Source organism: Lutjanus erythropterus, chromosome 12, assembly GCF_056507025.1.
Source record: "Lutjanus erythropterus isolate fLutEry1 chromosome 12, fLutEry1.hap2, whole genome shotgun sequence".
In the NCBI taxonomy this organism is placed as follows: domain Eukaryota; kingdom Metazoa; phylum Chordata; class Actinopteri; order Lutjaniformes; family Lutjanidae; genus Lutjanus; species Lutjanus erythropterus.
The window spans coordinates 16,381,618-16,393,995 of NC_139328.1; the positions used below are offsets into that span (position 1 = coordinate 16,381,618).

Here is a 12,378-nt window from a genome sequence, read left to right on the forward strand (position 1 = left end):
CGACCTAATCACCGTATCAGTTGCCAGTGCTTTTGACCAGTTGCTCCATCTTCTCACTAAGATATATCAAATAATTTTTGAGGAAATGCAAAATGAAACCATTGTTGTAAAGAAGAAAATATGTCTAAACAATGATCAGCATCAATCAGCAGAAATAAAGACAATTGTGGTCTGAATTCTGGATATTAGGGGGAAAAAAAAGTTAAACCTGAGACTGTGTTTTTGATAATGCAACCTGGGGCTGTATCACAGAAAGTTCCTAACCTGATCCTTCATTAACTGTTTGATATCCACGTTAAGTGGTGTTAGGACCTGCTTTAAGAAAAAAGCCATTACAGATGAAGAGTTGAATGTCCCTATCATAATTTAGGATAGGAATTGGGTATTACAGAAGCATACTAACCTCTCAAAATCTATATAGAACATTTCCCCATTAAAATGTCTAAAAATGCTGTTTATTTATATATTTTGTTGAGCTGTGTTCTTACATTATCCCAAATGTTTCCAACAATCTTCAAACTCAGAGAAATCCGTAATTTATTCAAGGTAATGGTGCCTTTTGTGCTAGCCACTGCTAGCTAGTTAGCTAGGAAGTCTGTGAATATAACTAAATCTAACGTGAATAAACTTTAATATTACCTTTGTCGATGAACATGATTCCTGCCTGAGTCATTTTAGATTTTCATCTGCACTGATGGCTGTTTAAAAGTGAAGAAAACAGCTCCCATGATCCCATGCTGCTTCACAGCGCCATCAAATTTGCAATTTGTTTTAATGTGTATTTGGCAAAGTAGAGCAGTAGTGTTCGTTAACAGTAGCTAACGGTAGTGTGTAGAGTAGCTAATGCTAGTGTTAGCTAACAGTACTGCAGAGACTATGTCTGCTAATGTAGCCCACTCTCTTTCTTTTATCTCCCAAGTTAGCACTGTTGTAAATTTCTCAATAAGAACATCTTTAGGTTTCTCCCAAACTTAGCTGTCTTGAAATTAAGTGCCCACAATTGTTTTTTCTATATATATTTATTTGTATGTTTCGATGTCTGTTTCAGTGTGTTTAAAAAGGATGGCTAGAAAGTTGTTTAGCTTGATGAGGAACTCAAAAAGGTAGGAAGTTCCTGTAATTCGGCCCCAGGTGTTTAATGCACTGCAATTGTAGTTATCCATTATACACAAATACTTATGACATATTAACAAATTACTAATAAATGTTTGTAAAAAAAAAAAAAAGAAAAAAGAAAACTACTCTAACATTCTTGGAATTAACAGACATATCAGAAAACTAAAACCAGCTAAATTAAGTCTGATGATAAATATTTCACATGTATCATGATCTATGATGTTGCATAAATATGACATCATACATAAAGTATAGTATTTTCAACGAGTATATTCGGCTAAGAATGAGAAACAATTAAGTTATATAAAGCATAACACCTCTCTGAGGTGAGATGAAGCTAAAGTGAGCAGGAGCTTTTTCTACCCCCTCATGTGTTGTATTATAAATGCAATACACAGCCTGGATCCTAATGAAAAATTTGCCTTTGGCTGCTGCCATACATGTAACAATGTGGTTGTGTGGTGTGGCGTTTCTCAGAGTTTGCCAGATGACCTGTCTGTGAGTATTCATGATGTAATTTTTTTTTTTTATATTTGTGCTCTTTGATTTTGTTACTCTGTTACTTGAAAATACTAATCAACATCAACTGTACAGGATATCTGACAGAATTTTCTGTTTATATCAAGGCAATGCCATTTTATAACATATCACAAAGGGAACTGGGCCTTCCTAAGTCCCACCCCTTTTTGCTCTGTGGTCCAATAACAGTTGAGCTAGCTTGCTAAACAGCAGAACCTCTGTCAACTTTTTCCTTTCTTGTTTCCTATACATATCATTTTTTTTCCAGGATGGCGAGGGCATGACCTGCCCTACTCTGCTTCTGATTGGCTTACCTTGATATTCTTAGGTCATAGTCACACATGCAGGAATTAAGGGGAGTGGTTGTGAATTTGCATCCCATCTTTGCATCAGGTTCAACGTTGGTGAACTTTGAGGGGGCCGGAGTCACAGCCTCAAAAAATAGCAAATATGCATCTCACTCACCTCGGCAGGTGGTGGTCACTTCCCTAAATTTGCATATGAGCCACAGTTCTGTTACCCTTACCCTGGCCAATCTCATTCCTTACGCCCAAACCTACCCACCTGAACATCCTGACACAATGAAGGCAATGAATACTAGCCAATCAGACTCAGAGTACGGTCAGTCAGCTGATGGCCTATGTTAACAAAACACTAGCTAACTAGCTAGCTAATCTGTATCAATCATTACCTGGCTAGTTAGGTCTGAAAGTCAATGTTAACAAAATACTAGCAATTTTAGCAAAACTCTAGCTAACTGGCTAACTTATCTACATCAACTGTTTACTGGTTAGTTAAATCTGATATAATATGTGCTAGGTTCATCCATGTTGAAGAGAAAACCAAAATTTGAAGATGGTTAAAAGATGTTGCTGGGGGAACTGTAAAAGCAACATATAGTCAAATGTCAAGTTATCTTATGATAGGTAACTAGCCAATTAATCTAAGTAACATCAAATGTCTTTTAGCTAGTAACATATGATAGCCAACATTAACAAAACACTAGCTAACTAGCTAGCTAATCTACATCAATCATTATCTGGCTATATATGTCTGATAGCTAATGTTAGTAAAACTCTAGCTAACTAGCCTGCTGACTTTCATCTGATAGCTAATGACATTAAAAAGCTATTGGAGTTAGTTATTGGAGCACAGAGTAAAAAGGGGCGGGACTTTGGAAGGGTCAATCAGAGATTTTAAAATGTACTTCTTCTCAGATCTGTGAATTATCTAAAGAAGGGTACATGGGTCGAGTCTTGATTATTCATGTGTAAGAGATAAAAACCTACATGAGGGCAGTGCATGCCGTTGTTAAACTAAGATGTCATTCTGTTGACCATGGATTATTCAGGCACTCTTGTACTATCCAGTCTCTCCTGTTATGGTTACAGGAAATGATCAGCAGGTTGCAGGTTTCTGTTGGATGCATTGACAGATCATCTTTTACAAACCATGTGAAACTACTAGCTTCCAGTCTGTCCTCCCTGGTCCAATCTTGTCAGAATGATAAAAAATGTACACGTTTTACAAAAAGCCAACACCGTTGGTTTCCTGAAGCAGTGCTGAATTGCACATCGCACATCAGTCCATGTTGATCCACGACCACTGTAATTTAAGGTGGAAGCAAAAACCTTTGGCTCAGTCAGTGTTGTGTGTGACGTCTAATCAGTTTGTGTGTTTGTGATGAGGGTCTGATGGCTCCGGTGGCGAGCGTGAATTAAAGACGGCCAGCGAGGCGAGTCGGTACTATATTTATTGCCGTATTTATTCCTCTGTGCTCAGCACCTCAAATCTTGCATTGCATTGTACTGAGGGCAAGAAGCTGTCAATAAAGTGGGTTTGAAATGCTATGTTTTTTTTTTTTTTCTAGTCATACCACAATCCTCCTCCTTCTGTTACTGCCTCAACAACAAACAAATCATCTGGTGTGAGTGTTTTTCCATCTTTGAGAGGTAAATCACAAACTTGAAAGGGTTACATATTTACACCGGCCCTTTTGACCCCCTCAAATCACCCGACAAATTACCTGACATTTTAGAGTGTAACCGGGATGTTTCGATGCTCTGACCTGTCCCTGTTTATCTCCAGACTCCTCAGTGCTTTTTTTGTCTGCCTTCTTGACACACGCTGCTAAGCATTAGTCATTAAAAGGAAGTAGATGGGGCCGATTAGACAGCAGTCGATACACCAGAGAGGCAAGGGTGCGGAAGAGACGAGGAGCATTTGCAATAATTGCAATCAAGATCTTATACACAGATACATGCAGTATATACTCTGAGGCATAGTGTATGAGAAGCAAACATATTGCATAATATGTACATATAAAGACAGAGCGTATGCTGTCTGCTTCATGGGAGAGTTTTGTTTTTAATCCATCCAGTCCATGGATAAAGAAAATGCTGTATGTTGTAAATAAACATGTGCATAATGAGTGTGTCCTTGTATTGTGCTCTCTCTCTCTCTCTCTCTTTCACACACACACACACACACACACACACAAACATGCAAATCATAAGAGTTTTATAGTTCATCACCCCAGGTAATCTTCTCCAACAGCGTGGCAGTATGAAGATGCCTTAACAAGGTGTTTAAGATGCAACATTAAAAGAGTATTTATTCAGGAAACTTGGATTAATTCTTGCACAACATATATTAAATTCTATTCGCCCTGAAAAAAGCAAAGAACCATTGAGAACACAGTAATATTATGTTAATGTTTAGAACTTAAAAGACTACAATATACATGAAGGAAGCCAAATTTCCATGAACACTGGCATACACATGAATCTGCACAAACAAGTCTTCTGTTGTTTACAAGAAAATTCCATAGGACCTAATTTATATAAACTCAATTAAATATATATATATATATATATATATATAAATTCATATAAATGATTATATAAATAATTCTTGTATATGTGAATGATTTAAAGATTTTATAATAGCTTTTCTTCAGATCTTTCTTAGAGATCATATTTAATTAAAGCTACCGTAAAGAGCTTATGTTGATTTAGAAGGCCTCTATGAAGCGATTCCTTAATCAAAACCAAAAATATAATGTAAAAAATAAAACTATTGAAATAAAAGTCTAATCCTGCTTTCTTTTGACTGTCTAATGTACTGGAAAATGCAAACACAGGCTTGTTTCATCTGATTTCACTGAGATTCCGACCCAGCAGCAGCCATGAAGAATACAGAGATATCTGATCTTTTCCTTTAAATAATCTATGATGTTATATTTGCACAACATTCCTGAGTGAGCAATGGGAGATTTTGTACCCAGAAAAATTAATTTTGCAACCACATAAACTATATTTTGAAGAAACATTATATGCAAACAAAATATAATTTCATGTGAGCAAACAAAAATCCATTTTGCTCAATCAACAAATTTGCATGTTTATTATTACTCGTGTTAATGTGCAACAGCAAACCCTGCATACTCAGCTGCTCTCATCTGTTCTCTCAAAAACTCATATCTTCTGCCCTCTGGTGGATTATCAGTGCACAGCAGGCGGCAGCCTGCATCTTAGTGCAAAATCCAACATGGCTGCCTTTATGTAGCGAGTCGCATGTTTTTGCCAGTGAAATCTTTGCCAATTTTAAAAACGTTACTGTAAGAATAACAGTTATATTGTTACTAATATTTCAACATGATCTTACCACAACCACAAATATGCTGTTAAATAGACTAATTTAAGAATACATTGTCATCTTAAAATACATTTAGAGTGGAAATATTTATATAATATTATCACTTGAATCAGAATCACTTGATAGAATGAATTATCATGTCCATGCATGTTGTTTTATTTTATATTTTTATTCTATATTTTTATCTAGCGAGTTTTTTGGATGGATTTTCATGTTACATACTAGTGTTCTTCTACTTTAGGGATATCTTTGTTTTATGAATGATAAGTAGTATTATGAATTGCGCAGTGATGTATTTTCCATTCATGTGTGTTTATGAATGAATGTTTTGCTTCTAGCGAGTGGACTCACCACTGCACCAGGCTTCATGGACAGGACCAAAAAGTGGGTTCTCCTGAGCTATAGACTCATCAATTGTAAAGCATAACAGGTTTTAATATTCACTTAATCATGTCAAGACTTTGTTATATTTATTGTGAAAACAGTGTTTTCCTGGTAGACCAAAATATCTCTGACTAATACTTAATGCCTTAATACTTGAAACTTCTAATTATTGTCATGAATTTGTTACATTTGGATTAGAAATGTATTTTTTTTTACCCTTAGGTAGACTTTGCTGCAGTAGTGACCTTTTCTGATCCTGACAGGGTAGTATTTTTCATTTTTCATGCCTCATGAACATGTCCAGTGTAAATTCATTCTTTGAGGCTTGCATTAAGGCCATGTTTCTGCTTACTGGCATCAGGATGTCACGCTCTAACAATTGATTGTAAGACATTTAGCGGTCAGATGACAGACTGGAAAATACTTTTACATCCTCTAATTTTTTTCACTTGGTAGTTTCCAGGTCATCGGTCTCTCAAGGAGACTAGACTAAACCGTATAAAATCTTAATGATGATATAAGCCACTTTGTGGTAACAGGGGAGGTAGTTAGCCTCCTCTTGTCTTAAAGTGTATACCTGTTTTATTGGTGTGTTTTTACCAGATAATGGCGTTTTTTATTTTTAATGTTATAAATGTATAATTGTGAATGTTTTTCTAACTTAATCTTTTCCTCATTAAAAGGATACTTCATCCAAAAATGTAAAATCAGTCATCATTTACTCACGCTCATGCCGAATGGAGGTTGGGTTTAGTTTTAAGTTTAGTCCTACTAAGTGTGTTAGCTAACAATGGATAATAATGTTGTCTTGTGACATTAAAGACTGACATGAGTGAAGCGCAGCCATAGTAAATGAGGTGCACATGCTCAAGGGTGTGGTGGTAAATAAAAAGGGTAAACTGTGGATTTTCCCCCTCATTGATTGACAGTTGAAACTTTCAGCCTCATTTCAAAGTGGTGGTTAAACTGAGTTTACTTGGGTTTACACCCCACTATGCCCCTGCGTGGGCTGTATTATGACAGTAACTGCTCTGAAAGCCTTATGGTGCGTTCATGCTGTCTGTGACGAAGCATCGGGTGAGTCATTTTCAATGGAAGCCAGCGGCATGAGGCCAGAAACTGACATCTGACACTTGTCACTGTGTGTCAGGTGTGATGCGCTACAAATCAAAGTTGAGTTGGCCTCAACTTTTCTCAACACTCTGCAGCAATGTAGCTGGACACTTTCATCAGTTTTGCTGCTCACCTGTAATGAGAACATACAGTTAGACTGAACACACAACCTGAGAGGCTTTATGCGTCGTTCTTAAGTGAGGAACTCCTCAGTTTGGGGAAATATTTTGCCCAAGGGGTGGCAGTAGCTCAGTCTGTAAGGACTTGGCTTGGGGAACTGAAGGATTGCCAGTTCAAGTCCCACGTGGACCAATGTAGGGAATCTGGAATGGTAGCTGGAGAGGTGCCGGTTCATCACTTCCTGTGGAGGTGCCCTTGAGCAAGGCAGGGGGCACCTAACTGCTCAGAGCGCCTGACCATATGAATGTATGTATGTGCCCCCCCGCTCTGGCATCTCTCCAGGTCCTGTTTGTGCATGTGTTTGTATTTCAAGCCTTTGCATGTGTGTAAAAAATTAAACAGAGTGAAAATGTAATTTCCCCCTCATCTTACCGGAGAAATATGTAACACCATAGGGTTAAAAAATAAATCATAAACGGTATATGGTTGATTTCCTGTTAAATGCTTAATTTATGGTTGAAAGGAGTTGTTTCCCCCTCCTCCTCAGACTCAAACCTCAGGCAGGTTGCAGGGACACTGCAGGAGTGCAAGACGAGCACAACATTGTGTGTTTCACACCGTAGGTTGATCACCTGTTTATAACTGTCAGTTGTCTGTTGATCTAAAGTTAAACCTGTTAGTCCACTGCTCTGAAAATATACACTCTGGAGTTTGACTTCAGTGACTGACTGTCCATTAACATAAACATCTACTCCTAAAAGATTATTAATGATTTCTTTAGACTCTTATATATATTATAATACTTAGTCATTCAGCAAACATTCGGCATCGTTTTAACTCTGATTAACAAGAAATGGGCAAACAAAAACAGTTTTCATGCTGGCTGTCACATTGTTGTTGAGGTCAGTGTTTTATCTTAGCATGTTTCCTTAATTTCATGGACATTTTATGATTTAGTACAGTAAATAATGTCACATATTTCTGTGTCATTAATGGCCAGTATCATAATAAATAACCTTTAATGTAACACTGTACAAACAAACACATGTACGTAATGTGGCATAATCTCTGACTGCTGTGACTGAAGGCATGAGGAGAGTCTCATAGCTTTGATCTGATCAATTTCAGTCCACTTACATGGCCCTCGTGATGAGCCTTTTAGATCTGAGACTTCCCTTAAAATTCATCCACTTGCTCGGTCACACGCTCAGATTTTGCAGTGATACTTCACAGAGCGAGCATCCAGCACACTGTCACTGTCCACCTTGAAGGAACCTGCTTCACTCTCTGCGACCATGAGGCCTCTGCTGCTGGCGTCGGTGCTCCTTGTAGGACTGTTAGGCTCTTCAGCCGCCAACCCGCTACCTCCGTATTATCCTTTCTGCAGGACTATCTGGTAAGACTCAGTAATAATCTGCCTTCATCTCTGGTTTCTTTGTGTCTTTGTATTCAAGCTTGGAAAGAAACGCTGTCACTGAGGAATACCAAACACAAAACATCAGCTGGAGGCAAATTGCTGCTGTTTTCTGTCATTTTTAAAAATAACGTGTCCACACTGTGATAACTGCTGCAGGCTGTTTGGGATGCCGTGTGCTGACGTCGGTGCCAAACTGGTGCAGCAGATTCAAGCCTTCAGTCCTGCAAAAGCCTGCGCAAAATGTCACTATGTAGTAAGTTCTGTTGTTTTTTATTGCTTTTCGGGTGGTTGACATGTTATTAAATTTAATTATACACTTTACAGATAAAGCTGCTGAAACATTCATTTTCTGTTTCTCTACTGATCATCAAAATGCGAGCCTGTGTTCACATTCAATGAAACAAACCTTTAACAAAATCAGAAATTTTCATGTTTCTTTGATATTTTTCATGAAAGTATTTCAAAAATTTAGATTTAGATTAGATTTCATTTCAAACAAAACAGAAAAGATTGAATTAGAGTATACAAGAATGAAAAACATTTCCAAAAAGGGGCCAAACAGCAAACTCTTAGCAGAAAAAAGTCATCAAATTCTGTCTGAAAAGCAGTAGGAAGAAGTGAATACCCTTTTTTATATTTCTTTGATAGTTTGTGAAATGCTTGAACTCAACCGTATATGAAAAAGATTGAGTACAAAGCAAAGCAAAACAAACAAACAATATGAAAGAATCAAAACAGGGAAAAAAATAACAGGTAAGGAGACGCTGGGGTCAGACAACTTGTTTACAGCCATCAGATTCATTGATTTCCTTTAGATGACAATGGTAGTCCATTATTTACACCCTTAAAAATATGAAATATAATTGCCATCTTCAATTGCACCAAAGTATTGCATCTATTTAACACATCAAATATGAAATCATAATTTCAGTAAAGTCTGTCTGCTGCAACCATGTTCTTGTTAGAGTTGTCTTATTTGCAGCCAAACTTAAAACTGAATAAGTTTTGAGTTTCACTTTTTTTTTATATATATATATATATATAACTCCAAATCACAAACCCCCAGTGGGGTTTAGACGACATACATCACCCCGTACCCTCAGACCTTTAATTCAAATAAGGGTTAGGGTTATTAATAACCTGGTCAAGTTTGTTCAGCAGGGTTTTCTTGAAAGCTGTTACAGATGTAAGCTGTTTCTAACACTAATCCTGTGACTGTAACAGCAGGGGGTCAGTGAGTCTTTGAAAAACATGTCTGTAAATCTTTATTTGAATTTAAGCCCTCATTCACGCTGCGACATGGCTTTTTCTAAAGAATGTGCTGTCCAGAGGTTTTCTCTTTGATATATTAAATCATGGTGTACGGTGTAAAATATGGACAAACGTATATGTTTTTGCTTTTATTTTGTTTTTTATCAAGTTCAGTTTTAGTGAGTTTCTAGAATGGGCATGCATGTTATATAGTTTAGTTTCTATTGTGTCCAAATGTTTAGTTTTAGTGTAGTTTTTATTAGTTTCAGTGTTGGTTTTCCTCTTATCATTATTTTTTAATTATTATTATAATGTGAGTGGTATTCATCGGAGGAAGGATTTAAGATGTTCAGAATAGGTATTACAATATAAACACAACACTTAATGAAGGAAACTGACTCACAGTCTCAATAAACAGCTGAAATGTTGTCTCCTCATGCTTGTTAGGCTTGTTAACCCACTTGACAAATCCCAAAACTAAAGACATTTCCTGTATGTTTTAATTTTATTGTAGATTTTAGTTTAGTTAATCACAATAACCTTGGGACACACCCTCCCTCCCTAAGGGTGTTTTCATGGTTTGACCTCGGCTTCCTTCATGGAAAAACACAATGCTGCAGCAAATATTGATATTTTTAGATGATTGGTTGCCTCAGCTTTCTGAGCCCTGACCTCAACCCCATCAAACTCCTTTGGGATTAATTTAAACACCAAACTCAAGCCGGCTCTCACTTATTCTCTTGTGGCAAAATGGGAGCAAATTCTTGCAGTATGGTTTTAAAATCTTTTGGAAAACCTTCATAAAAGAGTGAAGGCTGTTGTAGCAGCATGTTAATCATCACAGAATGAGATGCAACACATACTTCTGGCCAGTTATTCTTCAGTGCATATAAACTAGAGATGAGAATGATTTATCAATGATTAATTGGTCATAATGAATTTGATCAATCATGTAAAATTTAATTGATATACTATCAAATAAAGATCTTAAATAAAGTGGGGAATGTTTACTTATTACTTTACTTTAGAGCGTGTGCCCCATGTACGCAGGCTGTGAGTCCTCTGCAGCGGCCGTGGGTTCGACTCCCAGCCGTGGCCATTTGCTGCGTGTCATACTCTCTCTCCCCATTTCCTGTCACATCTTCAGCTGTCCTGTCATTAAATGCATACAATGCCCAAAAAAAAAAAAAAAAAAAAAAGAAGTTAAATTCAAGATGGGAACCCTGCACCTCCTTTGTTATGAATGTGCTCTGCATGTTAACTGATCTTCTGTTTTTCAGTCAGTTTATATGTTTCAAAGGTAACATAATGTCTCTGTAATCAGAGAATATTGGAGGAAAAATTAATACAGTTTGGTTTAAGCAAAACTTTAGTTTTTTTTAAATTACAATGAATCAACAAATTGATTGTTAGTGTTACCAGTGATCAATTAAAGAAACTTCTAACAATATTCAAACATATAAAAGCAGTACAAGATTATTCTGAAGGTCATATATTAGGTCTAACATTGTCTGTTCCAGCTTGTTTCAGCCACCAAAGAATCCATCCAGGCTCACCACACGTCCGCTGGTAACCACGTTGAGAGCATAGAGTTCACCCTGCACACCACCGTCCTGACTGGCAGCTGCCGCGTGGCTGTGAGTCACACTCATATTCACTCCTTCGCATGAATTACCTCCAGAATAACACAAATAAACTCATTTTCAACACTTTATGTGTTTGCGACAGGCTCAGTCTGCTTCTATCGCATTCACCACTCTTATTGATGAGGGCCTCAACTACTGCAACCTGTATGACCTGCTGACAGGTGAGGGTCTTTCAGGTTAATTGTCAGAGGATAATTATCTTTTTATGCATGTTGCCACTCTGGGTTATTATTACAAAATTAGCTTATAACCACTCAGGTTTAGCCTTTCCTGTTATTGTTGTTTTACAGAAAAATCTTTTACAGAAATGTGTCATTATTTTATATCCATCTTTCTGTTTCTCTTATTCTAGCCAGCGGCCTAAACCGCGCACCGGGCTTCACGGAGATGACCAGTGAATGGGCGTGCCTTGGCTATGAATTCGCCACCTGTAGAACCTAACAAGTTGGCGATGATACAGTTATGGTTCAACAAACATTTGAATCCATGCTGATTAGTATTTATCTGGATTTCTTTTACACAACTGCATCATGTTTTTGATGTAAAATAAGAGAATTGGGAGCATTCTTAATAACACAGTTAAATATCATTAATGCACACCCAGACTTTGTTATATAATACAAATTTAATGAAAAATGTTATTCCAAGAGCAATAAAAGCAAAAGAAAAAGTAATATATAAAAACAAACTTGTGCATGTAAATGTTTAAGGTCTGTTGTCACTGCATGTGTTGTTTTATGCTGTTTATGTAGTCGAAAGAATAATCTTTATCGGCTAATAGACAAACAAATCCCCTGAAAATCTCCACTCACTTGTACTTTCTGTGAAATCACTATATAATTGATGTACATGGTAAAATGTGTGATGGTCACTCCCAAGTCAGATGACTTTTCTTGGTCGGCAGGATGTTTTCAAAGTGGAACATCAAAGCTTGACAGACAGTAGAAGACAGAAGAGCATGCGCACATTTATTATTGTATAAAAACATGTGACTTGTAACATTCAGTCATTTCTTTATTCTTCTTGACCCACATTATGACCAAAGAATCATCAAAAAGCATGAAGCCTGTTTAACCGGACATGATGGCAAAAATATGCATATTAATATTGTAAAACTAACCAATGTAAAAAATAATAAATAAAACATCTACTTTA

At 36.9% G+C, this 12,378-nt stretch overlaps 1 protein-coding gene across 1 annotated transcript; it reads left to right on the forward strand.

The window, feature by feature from the left end:
* The first annotated feature begins 8,121 nt into the window (after positions 1 to 8,121).
* LOC146317793 (uncharacterized) lies at positions 8,122 to 12,378 on the forward strand. The gene is made up of 5 exons (XM_084732657.1): positions 8,122 to 8,305; positions 8,483 to 8,579; positions 11,098 to 11,214; positions 11,306 to 11,384; positions 11,576 to 12,378. Exons 1-5 carry the CDS (start codon positions 8,205 to 8,207, stop codon positions 11,662 to 11,664), a joined length of 483 nt encoding a protein of 160 aa, XP_084588783.1. The 5' UTR covers positions 8,122 to 8,204; the 3' UTR covers positions 11,665 to 12,378.

Bases quoted from the DNA above. Each gene is read 5' to 3' on its own strand.
- LOC146317793 (XM_084732657.1), top strand. From the start codon at position 8,205: ATGAGGCCTCTGCTGCTGGCGTCGGTGCTCCTTGTAGGACTGTTAGGC. The intron at 8,306-8,482 runs GTAAGACTCAGT...TAACTGCTGCAG, and splicing joins CCTTTCTGCAGGACTATCTG to GCTGTTTGGGATGCCGTGTG. The intron at 8,580-11,097 runs GTAAGTTCTGTT...TGTCTGTTCCAG, and splicing joins GCGCAAAATGTCACTATGTA to CTTGTTTCAGCCACCAAAGA.